Here is a 25,560-nt window from a genome sequence, read left to right on the forward strand (position 1 = left end):
TCTGGACAAAATTTTACTTACAAAATTAATATGAGTTTTCCAGGATAATTCTCGGTCAATCCAAAGCCCTAAAAACTTTGCGTTGTTGACCTGCGTTAAACATATATCATTTATTTTGATCTCATGTGGGACAACATTCAAAGAATTACTGAATACCATATAATAAGTTTTTTCTATATTCAGGGATAATTTGTTGGCATAAATCCAGGATTGCACAGACCTAAGCTCAGTATTCATCATATCAATTAATGTATTAGGGTCTCGATGAGAACAAAACAAACTTGTGTCATCAGCAAAACAAATAAATGATAAAATTGGCGATGATTTTTGAAGGTCATTTATGTATAAAATAAATAAAAGTGGGCCCAAGAGGGAGCCCTGTGGGACTCCACATGAAATATGTTTTAACTGCGAATCATAGCCGTTAATGTTAACAAATTGCTTTCTATCAGTTAAGTAGTAATAAAACGTGGGTCCCACACTTTATCCAATCGCTCTGTTTTGGATATCTCAGCCATTTCAAAACCAATTTTCATCAAGTTAACGTTGAATTCCTCATGGAATTACATGCTCTTTCACATTTCATAAGAATTTTTCATTATCTCACCCAAAAAAAATTAGAAACCTGATAATTAAGTCTCAACGAAAACTATACAATCTCTTTAACATGTAAAACTTAAAACTTACCCAATAGAGCTTTTGAGTTGGGTAAAAGAAAAAACAAAAACAAATCCACACCACTAGTAGGATTCAGATCTTTTGGACCTCTGTTAACGGCGTAAAGATTTTCCTTTGTCGGCTCAGGATTGGATTTTGAAAGGAAATGAGGACTGAATTTGTACTGTAATTAATGTTGTCAACGAATCTAATTCATAGCAAGTCTAGATTAAATTGTTTTTGTTGTTATTTTGCTTTAGATCAAATGTTATTTTCAAAGTACGTAGTTTCATAAGGAAAGGTTGGAAAAACAAGACTTCGAGGAACAGCAATGATTCATATAATAGTCAAACATATATTATATCAATCATAATTATGATTGTCAACAACGTGACATCATTATATCATACAGAACAATAGGATCGTGGAAAAGGGGGAAAATACGCTAACGTTTTAAGGCCAAATTTTCAAGCTATAAACGAAGCTATAATCTAACATCACGTCAGCTGTGACGGAGGATTCCTCCAGGGAGCGAACCTACCTTCGAGCTGACTCCCGTCATCGGCGATTTTCCCCTTACTGATCATGAAGCTCGAAGAGAGGCTATAAATGTTTTCTACGCTTCAAGTGCCTGTCAACAGTGCTTAAAGCGTGTTTACTTCTTGTTAAAGTTGTTGTTCTTTTTGTCATTTGTTTTAACTAATGTTAACGAGTGTTTGGATGCCGTTACATCAACATTCCCTTGTTCATAATTTACATTCATAGCCGACCTGCATAGGAGCCAGACATTTCTCGTTGCTATTCATGAGCGCGTTAAGTTGATAGAGTGACACGTTCCTTCATAAACATGGCACTTAGTGTATGTAACTTTTTTGGTGAAGCTCTCGAAAGGGGTTCATAACTATTTGTCACTGTAGATACCACTTTCAAGTGCATGTTGTTGTGTGTGTGTGTTTTTGTGGTCTTACATCAACTTCCCTTTTAGAGTGACACGTTTCTTCTTCAGCATGTCATACAGTTTTACTTTTTTTGGTAGATTTGTCAAAAGGATTCATTACTTATCGTCCCTGTAGACCGCATGGAGCCAAAACTTTACTCAACTTGGAGCTATATGATGAAACAAAGTGTGTTATTTCACACACTCCTTCCTCCTTTAAAAGCGAAAATGTATAGTGTAGCTTTGTTTACGCGTAAATCTAATGAATAGTCAAACAAAAACTAGTCTCATAATTCGGCAAAATACAGAGTTCAGCTCGTTACAACTCTTGTGGATACAAAGTACGTTATGCAGAAGTTGATAGATACAAGTTGTTCCTTTTCATATTATCGAGGTTTTTTATACTTGACAATTTCTATAAAAAATGAATTAAGATGAATGAATTAGTTTACGTCGAGAAAGCCGCCAGGGAACTTCATTATCGATCTATTATTATGATTATGATGATGATGATGATGATTATTATTATTATTATTATTGTTATTATCATTATTATTATTATTAGTAGTAGTAGTAGTTGTAGTAGTAGTAGTAGTAGTAGTAGTAGTAGTAGTAGTAGTAGTAGTAGTAGTAGTAGTATGGGGCTGGGGGTTCGCTTGGTAGGGATGTACCCTTTGTCTGGGCGTACCATTTCCTACCAGAAGTTTCAAGCTTGCGGCAGTGATTAATAACATAATTTTAGAATGATATAGGACATGCATTTTTAAGGGAAAACCCCACATTAGAGCACAATCAGCGTTGTCATTCTACACTGATCGGAATACTCACAGCAAAACACAAATGCATAATTATGCCATTAGCTCCCTGTCAAAAATACAACATACTGTTTTATTTGTGGTTATGGGTGCGTTTCACTGTTTATGTCTATGACTTACAACAACCATACTTAAGTAAACATATCAAAAATAATTTCGTATGATGTCTGTCAGTGTATGTTTGTAGGGAAATTACGCTAAAAGTATATACATTTCTTTCTCTTTTTTTTTTCGAGGGGTGGGGGTACCCGCATGGTAACGAAGAATATCAGAATGAAATTCTTCTTTTTGATCATAACAAATACAGTTTTGCGAACAAGACCAACATCGCACTGCTGATTCAAATTTTGAATCCAATTAAACGAGTAAACAAATTTCTATAATTCAGGGTGGTTTTGACACCAGTAAGAAGAAAATGCCATTGCAGTGGCGGATCCATGCAGGGAAGACCGCACCGGGCGCACGACCCACCCACCCCCATTTATTTTTCGTCGAAACAAAAGAAACAAAAAACAAAAATGAGGGAGGGGTGCTTGCGCCCCCCTCCCCCTCTTATTTTCGGTACATGCGCCCCTCTTTACAGAATTGCTGGATCCGCGCCTGCATTATAGCACACACTAATCTGTACACATTTTATATTGCAATCGCAAGGAACTACATTTGGATCAATTATGGTAACGAATAGAAAAAAAAAGCAAAATAAAATCTTAGTGGTCTTTCTTTCTTTTCTTAACTTTTTTTCTAGCATTTCTTCAATTCCTATATATAATTTTAATTTTGTTCTAATTTTGAAATCCTGATCTGCTCTCCATTTTGTCTATATGCAGGTACATATGATTTTTTTTTTTTAATATCATTATAGAGGTGGGTTTACAAATCATTTCTGTTTCCGTCAATCATGTTGTGTCATGCTTAATTTTTTCTTCAGAAAATAGTGAGAGAAATCCTTACGGAAAGAGCATCGTACAATGCCTTTTCTATGTATACTATTATAATTCTCTAATTCTCTGTTAACATGTATGATCTTTTCATAAAATTTCTATCGGCAATACCCTTTTCTTACAAGAGGCCAAGTTTCCACATAAAGTGAAATGATTATAATCTGTTTCACAATGTTGGGCATAAAACACGTCATTTTTTTGTTTTGCTTTGTTTTGTTTTAGCTTTCAACTGAAAACAGTACCTTCGATACCCGATCGGCGCCTTCTTTCTACTACACTGATTGCAGAACTCGAAGAGAGACGAAAATGCATCCGGTGTCATTATCTCTCTGCCGAAAGTTAAGACATGTTCTTGTCTTTCTTTTTTTTTTTTTTTTGCTTCGTTTTTACCATGTTTATTTGCGTGCCGTTACGATTTCTGTGTGTGTGTATGTGTGTGTGTGTATTCATATTTTACATTCACTTCCGACCTGATAGGCGCCAGACGACGCTTCTCAATAGCATTTCATGAGTCCGTGAAGTTGATAAGAACTTTCTCTGTCTAATGCCCTGGCATGAGTACGTGCAACTTTGTCGGTATAATGCACGAGAGGATTTGCCATTTTCTTTTTCATATTTGTACCTCCCAGATGGCGTCAGGATCTCTTTTAACGCGAATTCCGATTCTTGCCATAAACGCAATAGCAATTTTGGTTATAATACCAGGCAATAACTGACATTGAAATTTGGATATAACGTAAGAGAGTAGAGCAATTAGTTAAAACCATTATTTCATAATAAATCTAGATTCGTTTGCAAGAAACACAGCTGTCAGACACCGTTCTCATGGTGTCCGTTCTGCATAAACTATGCACGTGTTTCTCTTCGCGGCGTCCCGCTATACCTACTGCCTCCAAGTATTGCAACGGCCTTTCCATACGTTTATTGTCCCGTTTGCTGGAGCTCACTCCGTTTTGTGGCTCAGGCTGTAGGTTTCTAATTTTAAACAGTGACTGTCGTGGCAAATCTCTTGATAGTTTAAAGTTCCGACATCACCCAAGGTAGTCACGGCCTGCCATGTTTGCACATCTATTTCTTCCACGTTGTCTCACGTCAAGCCCGTTTTGTCGATATGAATAGCCTTGTGTGATTGTTGTAACAGCTCGGAAGACCGTATCAACGTAGCATTAGGAATGTAAAAAGATGAAAAAAAAAAACGGGTTTGTGTCACAGTGCTATGCAAAGTAGACAATGTGATAATGAAAAGGAGCCCTAAGTATCTGAATGACATACAGACTCTCTGTATACACTTTTTTTTTAATATTTTTTTTTTACTGTATAATGGCTATCAACCTGAATAAATACGATCGTGATCTATACTCTTGGATCCATTACGGCACACAATTATGGTGATCCATATCGCCCAGTCTACTCCGACCTGATAGATGTCACTTTTACGGAAAATCGAAAGTGTTGTTTGTTTGAAAAAGTGTTTTCTTGTTGTCAGTCACCTCACATCTCTTTAATCATATTATAGATAGGGCAGACAAATCTTTAAAAAATCTAAAAAATCTTCTTAAAAAAAAAATTGATGGCAAGACCAGCACCATGATATATGTTGATGTTAGGATTGAAATTAAGATTGTAGAGGTTTAACTGTTCATATGGCAAGTAATCATTACTATGGAGACGAATCGTCATTACAGAAATTAATAATTCAAATCCACAGTGATTCCATTTCACCTTCTCAAATCAAAAGACGAGAAAGAATGTGTGGTACGTGACAAGTACCTTCACTGTTAGATAAAGATTCTTTATTAAGTCTGCGTTCATCTACAGTGGATCTGCACTTTATCGTCGCACATTGGGAAGAAAATGGTATTCAAGACTTAAACATTCAGAGCCATACTCAATAAAGCTTTGATATATTATGATATGAACTCTCCCTCTGATTAAAATGTATAAAGCCGCCTGAGACTGATCACGATGTAACCCCCTCCATACCGAGATGTTTTAATGCTGAGCATCATTTCGCTTCTGTTTGAAACCATTACATAGCGGAGAAGGCAGACATTTCTATACCTCCGCGCGAGTTTGTATATGATATATGTTATGTATACAATTAACAATGTGTGTATAAGTATAATGCAAAAAGAAAATCCAAATTGCCTTACACACACACACACACACACACACACACACACACACACACATACACATGCACACGTATACAATAATCATCATAAACGTGTATATCGCTATGTTCAATGAAAAAGCACAAAAAAAAGGAAGAACCAAATCAAATATCCATAGGGAAATACGGCAGTCATCAATTCATGTTTTGACATTCATAAGAAGTGGTGTTTATGTCTGCATTTAAATTTCATTTCAATATGCAAAATTCACACTGTACTTTACTTTGATTATGTGCAAATGTCATATTGTATACTTTCGTCGGAAATGAAATAAATTGAAATTAACATGAGATGAAAATGTCTTCACATTTAAACTCTGCATAATATCTCTCTTTCTTCCTTTGTCCTCCTCCCTCTATCTACATGACTTATTGACTCAAACTTTATTTTTCAAGTCATGTAGTCATAACAACGGTTGCATACTGTGATCTAATGCCATTATTTAACTCTACTAGCTCTCTTCCTTTTTACCGAATCATAATAATATGTTTTTCATTCACTTTTTTGAGCATGCACCTCTGAAAGTTATGACTGGAAAGAAATCCTCTATGGATGCATAGAATTTGATTGATGTTATCTTTTAATTTCATCTGACATATACCCTAGTTTATCAGAAGCTCCATTGCAAATTGTTTATCAAATCACACATATTTCATTTCAATATTACAGAGGACTGTCATGGATGATCAGCGTGATGACATTAGCAAAAGAGAGCATTATTCACGAAATTACCTACATTACATTTCAAGTTATCAAACGAACTTCTTGATACGTACATTTCTTTTGTTTTGTTTTTGTACTAATCCAGCTATACTTGCGTTTAAGATACTACGCTTTGTGCTATAATATATGCAATAACTATTACCGCATTTGATTTATGTGTCATTTAAATGACGGCGATACTTACAATACCCGGCCTTGCCTATATTGTCATAATCTTTGAGGTTCATGAAAAAAAATCGTCTGCCGTGTGGCTGTATTGAAATCAATGCAGCTTCACAACATGCTAACGCAAGTATTATATCTTGGTAATAATGCTTTCACCTTCGTATTCATACAAAGAAAATTTTGAATGCAAAGCTAAATGCATTAGTACGCAAAGTTTCCATGATTGGCAACTACCTCCCTGTTACCAACATAGGTGAACAGAAATGTGGTGCGAAATAGGTAGCATCAGTGATATGCTCATTTATGCACAATGCTCTTGTTGTGTCTTATCTTAACAATGACATCGACTTCAATGTAAACCAGCATGCAGATCAAGCTTTCCCGAATAAAGATATATTAATAAATGAACGAACAGATACATAAAATATTCACACAATTAACAATAATAATATAATCTAATATTTTGCTATCATATGATTCTAATCTGTCCTTTCCAGGATCACACATTTCCAACAGGCTTCCACAACTTTTCCTATTCACTCTTTATGTGCCATGGTGGAAACCCCCTGTGTGCCACGTTATTCTGAGACACGAAGGTAGTCATGCTTTGAGAAAGAAGTCTGTTTTTCCGATTTGTATAACTTCTACAAATTTCTGTTAAGATGGGCATAATAGTAGGCAAAGTCAAAGAGGAATGCCAAGCTTTATTACGATATAAATAGTATGACGAATCTATTTTCAATTTTTCTTTTGAATGACCAGTTGCTACATTACTGTAAAGGCATGACTTTTGCACATAAAACCGTGACAGAAACGTAGAATGTACGAGCAAATTTAGTTGGGAACATCGCTTGATAGTCGACCACTACATAGAATGCAAGTCGTATATGAGAGGAACAAAAGCACGAGAAACGCTTTCATTGTGCCGCGGGATTAGCAGTAATTAGCGGTTTATTGATCGGTCTTGACGGCTTTGTTTGTTGAGCAGAATATGCGAAGTTGGCACGCCGTCGACTGAGTCGGACGTGCGAACGTTAAAAAGGAACTAATCTTCTACAAAATTGTAAATACATGTATTATTCAGGTGAATATAAGCTTAACACTGGTGGCTCCCCGGATCTATTACAGTAAGTTAAAACGAATTAATATCAAGACGTTCTCATAGAAAATCATATTACACATGTACAAATTATGTTGTGATGACAGCATGGCTTTATTAAATGTGTAGCTGAGCGTTTATAGAGATGAATGTCACTTCTACTTTTTTTTTTTCCTTTTGTGCGCATGACAGTTGTTATAAAGAAACGTTAATCGTTAACTATTTTGATTCTGCAGTTGGAGTTGATTGAAATTAAGAGTAGAATTTCTCTTTAATGTGCAACCAAATAGGTATTTTGTTACTCTATTGTATAGCTACTCATATTGTTTGGTATTGCATGGTTGAATTGTGTCCACTATAGTTAAAGGAATAATCAAAGTTCTAATTTTCTGGTGCTTTTGTTTAGGCTGCACGGCTCTCATTCATTTATTAATTCAAGCATTCAATGTTTCTTGCCACTCTTCCTGATTACTCTGAGAGATCGTAGTAATCTTTTAATGTGGCAAATGAAATGAAAGGAATGCCGCTAGGCAACGATGACAGTATTAGAGCTAACTACACAAAACTGGAAAAAAAAAATGTACCGAGCCATTCTAAGGCCGTCAACATGCAGAGACTTCCTCACGCTTTATTCTCAGACAATACTAGATTTTTGCGTGTGTTTACATTGACACGTCACCTATAGATTTTTCTTTTTCTCTGTTACAGCACGGTGGTACTTCCAGTTCCCCGAGAGTCCTGCATGTTCAATACACGGTCAAATATATAAATTCTACTACAGAGAAAAAAATATAATAAATATGATTCATCTACAGCGTAAATCACGACCATGTTTTAGACACGCCATATTTGAATATTCAGTGTTGTCCCTCCTTCATTTCATATCTATGTGTCCCCTTTCCGTTGTTGTTATTACAGTTGAGCATAAAATGAAACTAACTCATATTATTATAATCATCAGTATCTCTAGACTCCTGCGGAACACTGAAAACACTAGCCGTTATTATTCAATTGGTCGAAGGAGTTCTGTGACACATGAAGGACTGTTCCAATGGAAATGTTAATTTCAAGACAGAATCCAATGGAGAGCACTTAAGTCACTTTTGCTAACAACCTAACGACCCGGAGGGGTAGGGATAACATGCAATTGGAAGGCTGACCCACTCGGCTGTATCATTGGGGATGCGCGTAACAAATTGTTTACTAGTTTTATCATCGGTATCTGTATGAATAGAAAACATCCGAAAAATAAAAGAAATAACTCATCTGGAGTCGAACATTATCGATGAGCCTACTGTGCTTCAGTAAAATACATAATTTGCTAACGGGCAAATCTATTCCACTGAGCAGGCCAGCATTTTCATTGAAGCCAGGTGGACAAAAACTAAGGGGTGCTGTTCGTTATTCCGAAGGTTTGCTATTCCGAAGGTTCGTTATTCTGAATGTTCGTTAATCCGAAACACACAAATCCCCTATACCTAGAGGTTGGTTAATCCGAAAATGAAAAAGGGTTCGTTAATCCGAACATTTGTGGCATTATTTCGAAGGTTCGTTATTCCGAAGATTTGTTGATCTGAAAATGAAATTCGGAATTTGGAATACATGGCTTTAATGGAATTAAGTAATATAATAGCACAGTCTTTTGAAAATAAGAAGTTTTTGGTTGGATTATTTTTAGATTTATCTAAAGCTTTTGATTGTAAGGATCATAGTATTCTTATCAAAAAGATGGAAATATATGGTATCAGAGGTACTGCACTGAATTTGTTTCGGAGTTATTTATGTGATAGAGTGCAATATGTGTCCATAAAATGTCGTCTACATATCGTTGTGTAAATATTGGTGTTCCGTAGGGATCTGTTTTAGGGCCTTTATTATTCCTTATATATGTTAATGATTTGCATTTTTCAAGTAAGTTACTTCACACTATTGCTTTTGCAGATGACACTAGCTTATTTTTTTCTGGTAATGGTATGAATGTTCTTTTTTCAACTTTTAATCATGAACTTTGTTTAGTTAATGATTGGTTTCAAGCAAATAGACTTAAATTAAACGTGGATAAAACATGTTGTATGCTTTTTAAGCCTAGAAACAAATATATTGTAAATGAAGTTGATATATGTATTGATAATTGTAAGATTTCTTTTGTTAAGTCAGTGAAATTCTTGGGTGTAGTAATTGATGAAAAATTAATGTGGAAGGAACATATTGATATGGTGTGTGTGAAAATAAGGAAAACAATCGGTGTTATGAATAGGCTAAAACATATTTTACTGTTCAACATACTCGTTAGACTTTATCAAACCTTGATCTTGCCGCACCTTACCTACAGCAATATTATTTGGGGGAATAGTGCAATATGCCATTTGAATCGAATTTTAGTTCTTCAGAAGCGTGCAATAAGAATCATAACGAACTCGAAACCATATTCGCATTCCAGTCATCTGTTTGAAAATTAAATTTTCTGAAAATATTTGATATTAATAAGTCCCAAACTGTCTGTTTTATGTATCTGTTTAGAAATAATATGTTGCCATGTTAATATGATTTTGATTTTGTAAAGAATAATGAAGTATTAAGTAGATATCGTACAAGACGGGGGGGAGATTATAGTAATATTAAGCAGTGTGTCTCTATATCTGCATTCAAGAGAAAATATAAAGAATATGTTGTAAAATCATATACGTGCAATAATGTCTTCTTGTAATAATTCCCTTTATGTTAATATATATATATATATATCAGTAGTTTTCGTTTTGTCTTGTTTTGATTTGTTTTGATTTGTTTTGTTCTTTTTTGTATTTTGTCATAATTGTTACTGTTTACTAGGGAGAAGCCTTGACAGGTCAATGGCCTTTGCTTCTTCCTCCACACCCTGTATTGCATATGATTGACATGTTGTCCTGTATTGTTCATTCTTATTTTTTAACCAGTTGTGCAAGTTGGGGAAATAAAATGAAATGAAATGAAATGAAATGAAATGAAATGAAATGAAATGAAATGAAATGAAATGAAATGAAATGAAATAACGAATCTTCGGACTGAAGAGCTTTCGGAATAATGAACCTTCGGAATAACGAGCTGTAACTAAACTAAGATCCATTCAATCGAGTCAACCTTTTCGCCTTACGCTACTGGATCTTTTATCATCAATGTTTTTACCTGAATTCGTTTCAGCATCAAGAACGAGATAACCAGTTTCATCCACCTCACATTTTGTTTCAACATCAAGAACGAGATAGCCGGTTTCATCCACCTCACATTCTTGTCTTGGCCTGCTTACATAGATAGATTGAGAATAAAAGGATCATTCATGTCAAAGGGCGAAAGGCCAATATTATCATTGGTATCTTTATCCCTCTGGTGATATTGCGCTTCAGGAATGGATGGGGGCTGGTCAAAAGTGCATGGAATTTCTTGATAGTTTGACGATTGGAGGTTTCCAGAGGTACTAGCGTCACCTTTAGCAGCTCTTGATAATTCTACGCGGGTTGAGTTACCGCAGGATTGGACATTGTCACTGTCAATAGCTTTCATCGTAGCTCGTTTTGTTTGAGGTTGGCATCTCGTACCATCGGGCAGATTGACATTGGGAAGCGTGTAGCCATGTTCATCCTTATCCTCTTCATCTGTACTTGTATCCCTGGATTGAACAAATGTAACGCTCATCCGCATCTTCACAGCACCTGACATGTCCATGTAAAGTTCTTCCTCGTTACCTGCTTTCTCAGAAACGCCTTTATCTTCTTGGTGTATGACGTCGTAGAAGGATCGTGACCTGGTGTCCGCTGAACTTGTAGCATCTCTCTCGCTGCTCGCCTCCGTTTCATGATCATGGCTCTTTAAAGATAAAATTAAGAATTAAAGAAAGACTTGTAAAAGTCCAGAGTTGATAGCCCTCATAATGACACGAGTATCTTTTGGGACATACAGTGACAGCGAATTAAGAATAACTATTTGTGTGTTTGCCGATTTTATACCAAGTACTGCATAGTGTGTCTTAATATCGGGATATCCACATCCTGGTGTGAAAAGCAACATTGTTTGCGTTATTTATACATTGACGTAGTGTAACTTGAAGCAAATGGTTTAATTATTATTGCATGTTTTAAACTTGGCAAGTGTGGAAACTCTGAAATTGAACAGGCATTTCACCACTACATGTGATGTGTTCTGGAAGATGTGACGCGCGTATTCTGGTGAGGTTGTGACGTTGCCAAATTCGTTGCCCGGAACTTGAGGCACAGAGTTTCCGACTGCATGGGGATCAATGCTGGTGGAGTCTGATGACGTCACAGGATCCCTTGTGTCAGGTATAAAGTTGGTTGAAGTGTCTAGCGGGTATATTTGCAAGCGCCCTCTATCGGAGTCAACATTCGACTGACTTGAAGTTTCCATCCTAGGCCTACAGCAAAATCTATTAATTTACGAATGAGGTAAAATAACGGAAGTCAAAACATTTTGTCCAAAACATTGTGAAACATATTATTGTACGTCAACTTATGGAATAATGATAGGTAAAACGTAGTTAAAAAGAAAGAAAAAAAAACGTTTTACTTAAATGTTCCTTTCTGTATCGCTCAACACAAGTATAGGTAACGAAATGGCTGCTTGTTGGTTTTAAAAGTGCAACGTGTAAAGATCCAACACTTTGTAACTTTCTCTCTGTAATTACTTTTATCAGCTATTACATTTATATTTGTCAACATTGGAGATGATTATCTAAAAGTAAGTCTAAACTTGAATCCGTATACAAGCTGCTCATAAAACTATTATAACAATAGATGCTAATGCACTGTTTCCTCCAAATGCATAATTCATATATTGATAATAATGCGTTTAAAAGGAAATGGGATTTTTTTAGAAGGCTCACCTTTTCCCGACAACGGCCAGAACGACGAGCAGTGTAATAAAAGCAACAAGTACAAGAAATGTTCGTAGTATTATACCACCCGGTGGTTGAGCTTTTTGATAGAGAGAGATAATGACATTGCGTTAAATGCAGCAGGAATTCACGAAGATTTTTCACTGAAAATGTTGTAGCTGCAAGCATAACTTTACTTTGTTTTTAGAGAAGTGTTTGTCTTCTTCACACACACACACACACACACACACACACACACACAAGCACACGCACACAAGAAGGAAATTGCGATGCTTTAGAGACTTGGTATCATGGGGATATCATGGGGTGGGGAGGCTGGTTCGGCCCGGATAATTCGAGAATTCCTGTAACGAATTTCTATGAAAGTATATAATATGTTTGTGTAAGTACACCCACAGCCAGAGGATTCCTTACGCTTCGGTGCACAATATTCGCAGTGTGCTATTTGTGGTTTCCAACCTACCCGGGGGGGGGGGGGGGGCAGGGAATGAATCGGGTCACCCATGAGTCCACATGGTACCGAGTCTTAAAGTGGTGGAAAGTGGTCCAAAATGAGTTGTCTAGAATAGTAACAGAATTATGGTAAATGGCGTAATTACATTGTGCAGCTAATGATTATACTCTACTGAGCATTACAAACCCATTACATTATAATTCATACCCAAATAATTATCATCATTTGGTAGTTGCGTGTGCGTGTGGGTGTGTATGTTTGTTTTTATGTTGCGTAGACAACATGAATTAAGCAAATACAAGACACACACGTGCACACACACACACAAACACACACACACACAGAGCATTGTCTTTCGGCTTTAAAGGGGAAATCCAATCCAAATATAAGTAAGTCTTATTAAAAAAAAGACTAATATCTGACGAGTTCAACGGAAAAACTTTGATCGAAATTGGGTGAAAATTAGGAAGTTATGACATTTTGAAGTTTTGCTAATTTTTCAGGAAACAGATCATGAACGGTCAATATGGATATGCAAACGGCAAAGTGAGCATGTCATCCCCTCACAACTTGCCATATAGTTTGTTCATAAAATTTTGAGGCTCAAATCCTGGTATATCTAATAAATTACTACTCTGAATATTCAACCACGAATAGCATAATTTTTCAGTCTTCAATGACAGAAGCATTGAATTTTCGTATCTTTTGTTTGTTTGTTTTTTTATTGGGGGGAGGGGGGAGAGGAGGGTATGACATGGTTTGCTCACTCATTTGCATATTCATATCCACTGCACAATAACCGGTTTGCAAAAATAAAAATAAAAAACTCAAAATGTCATATCTACCTTAATTCTGATCCGATTTCAGACAAATTTTTACCGTTGAACTCGTAAGATTTTACTCTTTTTTTTTTATCAGACTAACTTGTATTTGGACTGCATCTCCCCTTTCCCATCCCCACACTCAAAAACAAAGAAACAAAAATTTGATGGCTCCTGTACTAGTAATAAGTGTGAATAATCATTTCAAATTCAGGACAGTATAGGCAAACCAGGCATGAACACTGACTACGCATGGACAATGAAAAGGATGTCAGAGAGAGAAAAAAAAAATAGGACTTAACATGCTGAAAGTTGTTTATCTGCTTAACTCACCTGGTTCAGGATAAAAAGATATTTCTGTTAAGAATAAGAACAGAATAAGAAAGACTGACGAAAGTTTTAATATTATTGTCGAAAGACTTGTCGATTTAAGCTCTGTACGAGAACTGAGGAGAAAGATATAAACAACTAAAGAGCAGTGCACTCCCATTATTGCGAAGTCATTGAGACCAACAGTTTCCTTTCGTTAGGTCGAAATTCCGTTACAACCAAACAAATTATGATAAAAACACTCAAACCATGCCTATATTGTTTGCTGTTTACCGAATACTCATCAAACTCTCAAAAGCAGTATTAAATGCTATTCTATCTCATCGATGCTGATTATATTTTATATTTTAGAGGGAGCGTAATGTAGTCTGTGCTTTCATGCTTAGTTTAAATAAACAATGTTTCAAAAGTGATGGTTTAGGATTCGGTTGCATTTCATTTTTCAAAAGATAAATAAATCGTTAATTCGAAAATGAAATAAGAGTCGTTATTCCGAAGTTTCGTTAATCCAATGACTTGTTAACTTGAAAATAATAGTGGGTTAGTGATTCAAATAGTTCTTTTTTTTTCAGTATGCTCACTTTTCTTTCACTTTCGGATTCAATCATGAAACTTGTTTATTTTATGATCAACGGATTATGCTCCGGAATAGCCATGATTCCTCTCATTTTCAAACTAACGAACCTTTGTCATAACAAACCGTCGCAATAACAGCACAAATGTTGTCATAACGAACCTTATTTAATATGCTGATCAATGAACATCTATTTAATTTGTGTGTTTGGGAATATCGAAACTTCAGAAGAACAAACCTTTTTTCATCTCGTATAAACATTATGATAACGCAAGTAAAACTCCTGGAAAAAGGTATCTGCCACAGGGAAATGAAAGCAAAGCGATTTATTTTTAAACAGGCTGAAGTGTGAAGCGTTGGATCTTTCCGTGCCTTTCAAGATTTGATAAAAGAAAGAAAATAAATCATGATACTTGCTGCAAGATGGGACTGTAGCGTTCCAAACGGGGAGGTAGGTCGACTTTCCAGGTAGTGCGACACACTGTAAAGTCTCGCTGAAATAAGTGCCGTAACCTTCGTCACAGTTGAGATTTATTTTTGACCCGAAGTTAGTGAAATTGGAGTCCAACTGGCTAAAGATTACGTTGTCAGGATGATCACAAAACCCGACTGACACTATAAAAGAAGAGAAAATCCGACGACAAACTGCAAGATATACGAATAGGGGAAGCAGGTATTATGGGGGGGGGGGGGGGCTACAAAATACGCATTGTGCATGTCATCTCTCATTGGGTCATCGAACCCTCCGTATACCGTTTTGGTATTGTGCAGTAATGTTTGTTGATGTTGAATCCGCAGACTTAAAAAAAAAAAAAAAAAAAAAAAAAATCTTTTCTGCCTCGAATATTGCGCATGGTCTAATTTTAGTATTACCAAGTGATTTATTACTGAGCAACCATAATATTTATATTGCAATCATAATCAACAATAATTGACACCTGACTTGCACATTTTAAGGACTACTATGATTGCTGTGACACGACATTTCACGAGATTGTTAATCACGATGCATCGGATACCGAACGAATTCATTGTAATCAGTAATAAATCTCAAGATTATGAAACAAATATCATCGTCAATACCTTACTTGCCACCCTCCCCCCCCCTTCAATTTTATGTACCTTTTTATTTTACATTTATATAAAAGTCATATTTTTTTTTAATCGGAAACTTACCATCAAATGCAGAAAAGAAAAGATATCTGGAGTCCTGTTGAGCGTGGATGATGGGACAGGTCCAAGTGTGAGAATAACTTCCAGCAGACATTATGCTTGCAAATGATTCTAATTGGAGACATGCGCACGATCTCCGATGTATAACAGCAATTTTAACGACTTGGTTTGAAGATTTGCTTTTACAGGTAGATACGCACTCATCATCAGAAAGAACGTCAACTCCATTGTCAATGTAAGACGAGAAAGGCTGAAGTGTTTGGTTTAAGCCTTGATAGCAACCAAGAAATCCAGGTTCTACATGTACATGAACACAGAATTGCAAACCAGCAGGGCGATATGACACTACGACCGGGAATGGGATATCATGATAACTAATAAACACACGTCACGTCCTCGTCCTCACGTACTACCAAATAATATGACGGATACCAACTGAAAGGCGATTCAGATGCACTCCATGAGCAACCATTTATTGTATTGCAATAAACAAAAACAACAGGGCATGCACATGCATGCACATTTTTATCTGTGGCCATGGATCACAAAATCCAAAAAAAAAAAAAAAAAAAAAAGAAATCAAGATTACAGTTCTTGGCGAAGTTTGGCTTCTTCAAGACAATTTATTGTTCATCAAGGTGTTTAACGAACGGAAATTTAAAATGAAAGAATTATCAGTTTTCCCGAAAAGTTGGTTGCATTCCTAAATAACATTCTAGTCATAATCATGTCCAAGTATGATAGCTAGTAGTAACTTTTTTAGTCTGTGTGTGTTTTTTTTTTCTTTTAGTGTTCTTTTTAAATGAGCCCCATGCGGTGATGGACAATTAAGAAGGACCACCTGCATCAGAAGTAAATTGGTCTATAAAAACTATTGAAAACACTAATTATTGTTCACGTTATGTTTCCAGACTTAGATACTTAGAGAGAAAAGCGGCACTAATTCAGGAAACACTTTGGTCTAATGGACCTAATTCGCATTTTGAAGCTCATCATAATTATACCTGTAAAGATATTAACAACACCTTTAGGGAATTTGATGTTACACACTCTTCAAAAAATAAAGCAAACACAAATTGACATAAAAATCAAAGAAGAATCAAGAAATAATGTATAAAAGATCAAACATAAATGGGGAAATGGTTAAAAAAGGCGGGGCTTTATAACTGATGAGTCTTTTAAAAAAAGATGCGCTAATACACACTTTATTTTGTATTAAAGAAAACGATCCTAACAGCGGCGAACGTACTATCAGATTAAACTTCAGTTAGAATAAAAATAAAAGTAAAAACATACTGCTATACAAATACTTCCTTTATTATGTCAGAGTAACAAAGTTACATCTGGTTGTTTTCAAGTTTCCGTTATAGGGTTCTTATAAACACTTTAAAAAACCTCAATGAAACAAGAGAAAACGAAATTGAGATTGAGTACAAACTTCAACAAAATACTCAGCAAACACTATCAATTTTTATTTGTGCTTCCAAATATTGGCGGGAAAAACTTTGTCGCCAAACACCAGGTCCTCTTGTGTAGAACATACTTAACTTCGGGGAAAGACTTACCTCGACACTTCAGCCTAACACCCTGGTCGAATGGACATCCAGAGGCTCTCACTGAACACTCCATATGGCGTTTGTCTTCATGGTCATCGATTTTGTAGAAAAAAAAATGTAGATAATTATATTGATATATAATGATAATTTGTAGCAGGTAAAAGAATAGAATGGGGAACAAAGATAATTTGGCGAACTACATAAGATGATTTTTCCCTACTTTTCTTTTGCTGTTTGAAGTCGATTGTAATGATCAATTGTGTCTCAATATCATACAATTCTATTTCATTCGCTCTTAAAGAAATCCAGGTCAAACATAAATAAACTGTAAATGAAAAAGAAAATAGTCCCTAAAGACTGATACAGTAATGGCAAAAATCGGATGAGAAATAATGAAAATATGACCTTTAGAAATTTCACATTTTTCGGGAAAGAATTCTTTACCAGTTCTTTATATGAATATTAAAATGAGCGATTTGATGATGTTTTATTATAGTACCCTCACATTTTTTTCATGTATGTCATACATGAAATTCGGAAAATTTTTATTTTTAGCTATGATACAAGTAAAAGCATGTTCCCATAAAAGATATGCCAGAGTTTACAATTGTTCTCTTATTTTTTTTTTATATAGTTAAGGCAATCTTTTTTTTATATACCATTGAGATGCGAGTCATTTATGCATGGTATTCAAAATGAATAAGAAATTGTGAGAGTATGACATCGTCAAGTTGCTGATGTGAAAAAAAAAATGTGAAATTTAAAAATGTCATACCTTCCTTATTTCTTATGCTACTTTTGTCATTTTTGTATCCTTCTGTAGGGAATATTGTTTGCTATGTTTTGAAGTTTTTTTTTTTTTTTGAGTGGATTTCCTCTTTAATTCTTTACATGCCAGGAAAAAATGCTGCTATATAGGATTAGGTGTGAAAAATGGCTACTTTGACAAGCTAAGAGTTAATTCCATTGGCTCTTACCGTGAGCACATGATAGCTGCCTAAGCCCGTTCCCTGTAACAATGGTAGGCAAAGTCTCATTCCAGTAGTGCTGTACCGCTGGAAAGCCGAGCTGTCCGCAGATCCAGTCAGCAGCTCTGTCGTTAAATCCATCAAAACACACATATGTGTCTGGCTGGAAGACTATTAACCCTTCCAGTGGCGAAGATCCATTGATCAGATTCACCGATGGATTTCCTCAGAGAAAAAAAAAAATATATGAAGACGCATATACACATAATGTGCGTTTGACTCCATGTTTATTCAAAATAAAAATGTATATTCATACCCCACTAGACAAACCAATGAATTCCATTTACCATTGTTTCGGACGATTTTTACAAAGTGTATATTCGCCTTCGCTGGACCTAAATTCTGGAATTCCCTTGACAGCAGCATAAAAGAATCTCTAAGTTTCAACACTTTTACTTTGAAATTAAAGAACATGTTTATTAATTCTTATATCAGTGGGGATTTGCATTTTGAAAACTGCTTACTGATTTCTTTCCTGCAAACGTCTTCACTTTGTTTAATTTATTTCATAACCGTTATAATATATCATTCATATATAGTCCACTTCTCGGTATTAAAGACCAATGTGCCCTGGAATCAACCCTTGAACGCTTCCTGTTTTGCCCTTTCCTCTGTCTTCCTGTCCCTTTCTGGCCTTTGACCTCCTGTTTATTCTTTCCACGCGTATGTAAGAGAGCTGCTTTGTTTCTGTCTGTGTGTGCGTTTGTGTTTGTACTCGTTTTATGTTATATATGTTTCCCAAGGATTATGTCAAAATGTCTCGTTGCATTATTACTATAATTTTCACGACTCACGAGGGGACTGCATTCTACTGCCTGGCTTTTTAGCAGTCCCCTCCATTTCCGACCTTTTCTTTGTTATGATTCAGTCACATTTTGTCCATGTATTTCTTCAACTAAAGTATTTTATTGTTTCATGTAAACAAATAACGTGTATTTAAATTTCATTTGGATATGTACAAGTTACCTTGTACTAATTTGTTTATATGCAATTGTCATATTATATGCTTTGGCCGGAAATGAAATAAAAATGAAATGAAATGAAATGAAAATGAGAGAGTGTGTGTGTGTTTGTGTGTGTACACACAAAATGTATGGTGCCTTATGAATAAATTTAATAACAATCACTGGATTTTGTACATCCTGCTCCCAAATGTATTTTCATATATTCTGTATTAAAATAATTTTGTGTGATTATTGTATTTCATCCCCCCCCCCCCCAAAAAAAGTGATATTTTCAAAATAGAATTTGAATGGCATAAGACTGAATTGAAAAAAAAATAACTCTCACTCTATTTGTGATGGTGTCGTAAATACACTTATTCTGGCCTCCTGATTTACAGCTGTATATGTTTATTTTGGGGGGCGGGAGGGGAGGTAGAGTACATTACAGGAACAAAATTTAAGGGAAAACCAAGAACGCTTACTAAAACTTTCCACGGGATGACTCAACGAAACTAAAAGTTATCGGAATGCATTTTTCACATTCACATGCGAACGTGCCAGATTTTAAATAGCAAGTGGGAAAGAAATATCCACATATTATTTTCTACGTTCTCATGGTAAAAAAAAAAAAAAAAAAAAAAAAAAAATATATATATATATATATATATATATACATATTTTCTAGTTTACAGTGTGCAGTTTGATAAATCTTACAAACAAAAGAAATTCAATTCAAACGGTGGTAAATAGAGAGATAGAGGGCGCTATGGACTGAGACGCACGCGGCAATTTCGTTTGTCTCGCAAAAGTAACAAAATTTCACCAAATTGGGACGTCTACTTCATTTTTTCGGGTCTCACATTCTAACAAAACGACAAAGTTAGAAACATCGCCTGAGGATGGACCAACAAAAATCTGCTCGGCCGCAACGGTTAGCCGCTACAAAGGCAAAAAACTATGGTCCTTCTGTGAGAAAACCCGCAACCCAGGTACGTGCAAACAGCCCGTCAAGTCCGAACCCGAAGGTCACTAACCCTGCGCCCATGACTCCGGCCGCTTCCCAGCGAGAGTCGTTGGAAGGCCAAACAGCCAGCGATGCGGAATCTGTTGAACTGGTGCCTGATGACGTCACAAATATGGCTGTCGCATCCACGACGGCAACCAACCCAACGCACCCAGATCGAGGCACCACTATGCCCGCCGATAAGGAAGCACTGGCCTCTGCACCTCCCAATGTGCAAACCCCTGGAAGCTTGGACGCATATTTCAAGGAAGCTACCAGCGGATTCAATAAAATGATCCAAGACGCTGTCGACAAGTTCCTTGGGAAGTTGAGCGATCTTGAGGCCAACATTGAAGCTTCTATCCAATTTGAGAGCAAACGGGTCGATGATCTCGAAGTCAAACAAAAGGAAATGGAAGGTAGAATGAAAAGAATGGAAAAAGAAATTGCCGAACTCCGCTCCGAAGTATTGAAGAACAAAGCGGAAACAAACAAAACCGAAAGAATATCTAGGAGGAATAACATCCGCATCGTGGGAATCCCTGAAACACCAAATGACCAGAGGGAAGACTGCGCCCACATCGTCGAAGACATCCTGCGGTCCAAATTCAAGATGACCACAAAGGTGGAGCGAGCTCATCGTGATGGTCGCAAGGTGGAAGGTCGTCCCAGGCACATCTTGATAAAGTTTCTCTCATACAGAGAAAAAGTAGATGTCATCCGTCGTGCCAGGGAAATCCTAAAGGACGAGCGATATTTCATGATCGACGACTTGACGCAGACTGACCTGGAAGAAAAACAGAAATGGAAGAAACAAGTCCAAGAAATGTACAGCAAAGGTACCAAGTTGAGATTCTATGCCGGAAAATGGCGCCAAACCGGAGGCGCTCCCTTTAATTTCGAGTGAGTAGTCATCTCCTATATACATTTCTTATAACTTCAACTGAAGTTTTGTGTACCCTACAGAGAAGATCAGTAACATTGGCCCAGTTGTACATGATTATGATATGATAGATACCTGTTGTCCTGCATGAGCAACTCAGAAATTATATTTTAGGTATATCTATTGCACTCAAAAATTCAATGATGTTGGTTTAATTAAAATCTGCGTATTGGTTTTTCATTAGGTATACCTATTGCGCTCAAAAATTCAATGATGTTGGTTTGGTTAAAATATGCGCACTGGTTTCCTTATAAAAACACACCGGTTTTGCATGATTACAAATATTCCGGTTTTTCATTACACTAAATTGAAGTGGTAGAAGTAAATGAATCCAAAGTTTACTAGAATTGTTGTCAACGTACTGTGCCAAAATTAAGATACTAAAGTGAAATGGTAGAAGACAATGAATCCAAAATTTACTAGAATTGCTGTCAACTTGCAGTGCCAAATGTATATCAAGATACTGTATTTTTCTTTTTTTTTTTCTCCTTTTGTTCAGGATGGCATCTGCAAATGGGTACCATCCGAACTGAATACAATATCAGCCGAGTATTATATTTTCTCTACTTATGCAATGAACCGGCTGCACAGTGTATTACAGCAGGTGTGACTTGCTCAAATTTGGTTTGTGTCTTGAACCAGCTGCACAGTGTATTACAACCCTTCAGCAGTTAACGTACGCAAGCTACATTTCACTATCATTAATGAAACACGCTTAAGCATGACTATTCAGTTTGTATAGTTGCCCAGGGTGAATTATACAGTCGGATCTTTTTGTTCAGTATGGCATCTGCAAATGGGTGCCATCTGAACTGAATTCAGTATCAGCCGAGTATCACATTTTTCTCCACTCACGCAATGAATCGGCTGCACAGTGTATTACAGCAGGTGTAACTTGCTCAAATTTGGTGTGTCTTGGTTACTAGTGTTGCCCCTGGCAACCTTGTTCTTATCCGAAATCATGTAAAGAGTTCCTCAGTGTTAGTCTTGTTGGGGCATAGGGATTGGGTGATGTTTTGCTCTCCAACTGTGGGAGAGGAGAAATCCGTATTGAATGAATGATAAAAAAACCCGGTTTACTTATAGATGTTCCTGGTAAACAAGTCCATTACTGGTTTCCTCCAAATGGATTCCTTAAGTATAGGTTTCTTTTTAGGCTGTAGGAGTTTTACCTGGCCGACATGACGGTTGTCAAGTCACTTCATTGTGATTAGAGTCTGCACGATGTCATGATCCATCCCAACCAAATCTAAATGTATGAAGTGATAAATACATATATATATATATGTATACACATATATATTTCAATCAATTGGTAGCTCAATTCAGAACCTTAACAGCCGATGTTTTGAAAATAGAGCTATTAGTATGCTCCCAAATTACCCAACCTTTTAGCAGTCAACGTACGCAAGCTATACACACTTCATTATCATTAATGCAAAACGCTTAAGCATTTTATGCAGATTGTTTAGTCAACTAGGGTGAATTGTCCAGTCTGTTTTTTTTTTTTTTTTCTATTCAGAATGGCATCTACAAAGGGTGCCATCTGAACTGAATACAGTATCAGCCGAGTGTTATATTCTTCTCCACTCATGCAGTGGACCGGCTGTCTGTACAATGTATTTATAATATGTTAACCTGTATTTTGTTGGAATTTGGTGTGTGCTTTGTTCGCTATAGAGTTATCTTTGGCAACCGTGTACTTGCACCATATAGTGATGGTTGGCGGTCCCAGGGTGTTGGCCTTCTTGGGGCATAGGGATGGGGTGATCTTTTGCTCCGTAGTTATGGAACAGGAGAAATCCGTATAAAAGATAAAAATGGTTTATTCATAGATGTTCCTTGTGAACAAGCCCGTTGCTGGTTCTTTCCAAATTGATTCCTCGGGCAAGGATTCCCTTACGCTGTAGCTGCCTGAGATCTGTACCCTGCAGGCATGATGGTTGTCAGATCAATTTATTGTAATCTAGAGCCCGCACGGGATTAGGATTCATTGTAGTCAAATTTATGGTTATATCATAGTGTATGTGATAAATATATTGATATGATTGCCTGAATTTTATTGCGATTAGATCCAGCACGGGATATGGTCCGTGACAACCAAATCCACGCCTACCGCATTATCCATGTGAGAGATATTTGTTATGATTCTCAATATTCATCAAACCCACCTGCAATTACAGTTTTTTTTTTTGTTGTTGTTGATAAATACCCTTATGATATAATGATAGTAAGTTATATCCTTTTGTTGAGATATAGTTTTTTTTTCTGATTAATTGACATCAGCCAAATGTTATATTTTTCTCCACTCACGCAGTGGACAGGCTGCACAGTGTATTATAATACAATTGGTGTGACAATAGGCCCTACATAATTCTGTTAACCTGCATTTCGTTCGAATTTGGCGTGTGCCTTGCGCTTTAGAGTTGCCCTTGGCAACCGTGTACTTGCCCTATGTAGTAACTATTGGCGGTCCCAGCGTGTGGATCTTGTTGGGGCATACTAGGGACGGGGTGATCTTTTGCCCTGCAGCTATGGGAGAAGAGAAATCCGTAAAATAATAAATGATAAAAATGGTTTATTTATAGATATCCCTTGTGTTCAAGCCCATTGCTGGTTCTCTCCAAATTGATTCCTCGGGTATGGGCTCCCCTAGACTGTAGCTGTTTGAGATCTGTACCCGGCAGGCATGATGATTGTCAGGTCACTTTTTGTAATCAAGAGCCTGCACAGGGTAATGGTTTATTGTAACCAAATCTGTGTTCATACCATAATTTATGTGATAAATACGCTGTTATGATTCTCGGTATTTTATTGTGATTTGAGTCTGCAAGGGGTTATGGTCCATGCAACCTAATCCACGTACACATTACAATACATGCGAGTTGTTATGATTTTAAATATTTACTAAACCTACCTGCAATCAATGTTTTGTTGTTGTTGTTGTTGATAAATACCCTTTATGATGTAATAATAACAAATAAAACATGAGTTTTGGGATTTTTTTTTTCTCTTTCTCTTCTGGTCGAAATATTTTTCTGATTAATTGGCATTCTCAGTCAAAACTCCAACAACTGATGTTTTTTTAAAATTAGAGGTATGCTCCCAAATTACTCATTTTTTTTAGCAGTAAACGTATGCAAGTTACATTCCATTATCATTAATGCAACACGCTTAAGCATTTGATGCAGGTTGTGTATGGTTACCCAGGGTGAATTGTACAGTCTCCTCTTTATTGTTCAGGATGGCATCTGCAACGGGTGCCATCTGAACTGCATACAGCATCAGCCGAATGCTATATTCTTCTCCACTTACGCATTGGACCGGCTGTACAGTGTATTACAATTCAGTAGGCCCTATGTTAACCCTCATCTTGTTCGAATTTGGCGTGTGCCTTGCGCTTTAGAGTTGCCCCTGGCAACCGTGTACTTGCCCAGCGTGTGGATCTTGTTGGGGCATACTAGGGACGGGGTCATCGTTTGCGCTGCAGCTATGCATGGGAGAAGAGAAATCCGTAAAATATTGAATGACAAAAATGGTTTATTTATAGATATTCCTTGTGTTCAAGCCCATTGCTGGCTCTCTCCAAATTGATTCCTCGGGCATGGGCTCCCTTAGACTGGGAGTAGCTGTTTGAGATCTGTACCCGGCAGGCATGATGATTGTCAGGTCACTTTTTGTAATCAAGAGCCTGCACAGGGTAATGGTTTATTGTAACCAAATCTGTGTTCATACCATAATTTATGTGATAAATACGCTGTTATGATTTTCGGTATTTTATTGTGATTTGAGTCTGCAAGGGGTTATGGTCCATGCAACCAAATCCACGTTCAGATCACAATACATGCGAGTTGTTATGATTCTAAATATTTACTAAACCTACCTGCAATCAATGTTTTGTTGTTGTTGTTGATAAATACCTTCATGATGTAATAATAATAAATAAAAAATGAGTTTGGGATTTTTTTTTCTCTCTCTCTTTTGGTCGATATATTTTTTTCTGATTAATTAGCATTCTCAGTCAGAACTCCAACAACTGATGTTTTTTTTTTTTTTTTTTTTTTTTTTTAAATGAGAGGTATGCTCCCAAATTACTCAAATTTATTTATTAGTAAACGTATGCAAGTTACATTTCATTATCATTAATGCAACACGCTTAAGCATTTGATGCAGGTGGTGTATGGTTACCCAGGGTGAATTGTACAGTCTGTTCCTTTTTTCTTTTTTTCTTTTTTTTTTTTTTTTTTTTTTTTTGTTTTTTTTGTTCAGGATGGCATCTACAAACGGGTGCCATCTGAACTGCATACAGTAACAGCCGAATGTTATACTCTTCTCCAC

The 25,560-nt window shown here is 36.4% G+C and overlaps 1 protein-coding gene across 1 annotated transcript; it reads left to right on the top strand.

Annotated features, from left to right (window-relative positions):
* Positions 1–20,149: 20,149 nt before the first annotated feature.
* LOC140229398 (uncharacterized) lies at positions 20,150–21,186 on the top strand. The gene has a single exon (XM_072309653.1). It carries the CDS (start codon positions 20,176–20,178, stop codon positions 21,184–21,186), a length of 1,011 nt encoding a protein of 336 aa, XP_072165754.1. The 5' UTR covers positions 20,150–20,175.
* The last annotated feature ends 4,374 nt before the right edge of the window (positions 21,187–25,560 follow it).

This window comes from Diadema setosum, chromosome 6, assembly GCF_964275005.1.
Source record: "Diadema setosum chromosome 6, eeDiaSeto1, whole genome shotgun sequence".
NCBI classification, from domain to species: domain Eukaryota; kingdom Metazoa; phylum Echinodermata; class Echinoidea; order Diadematoida; family Diadematidae; genus Diadema; species Diadema setosum.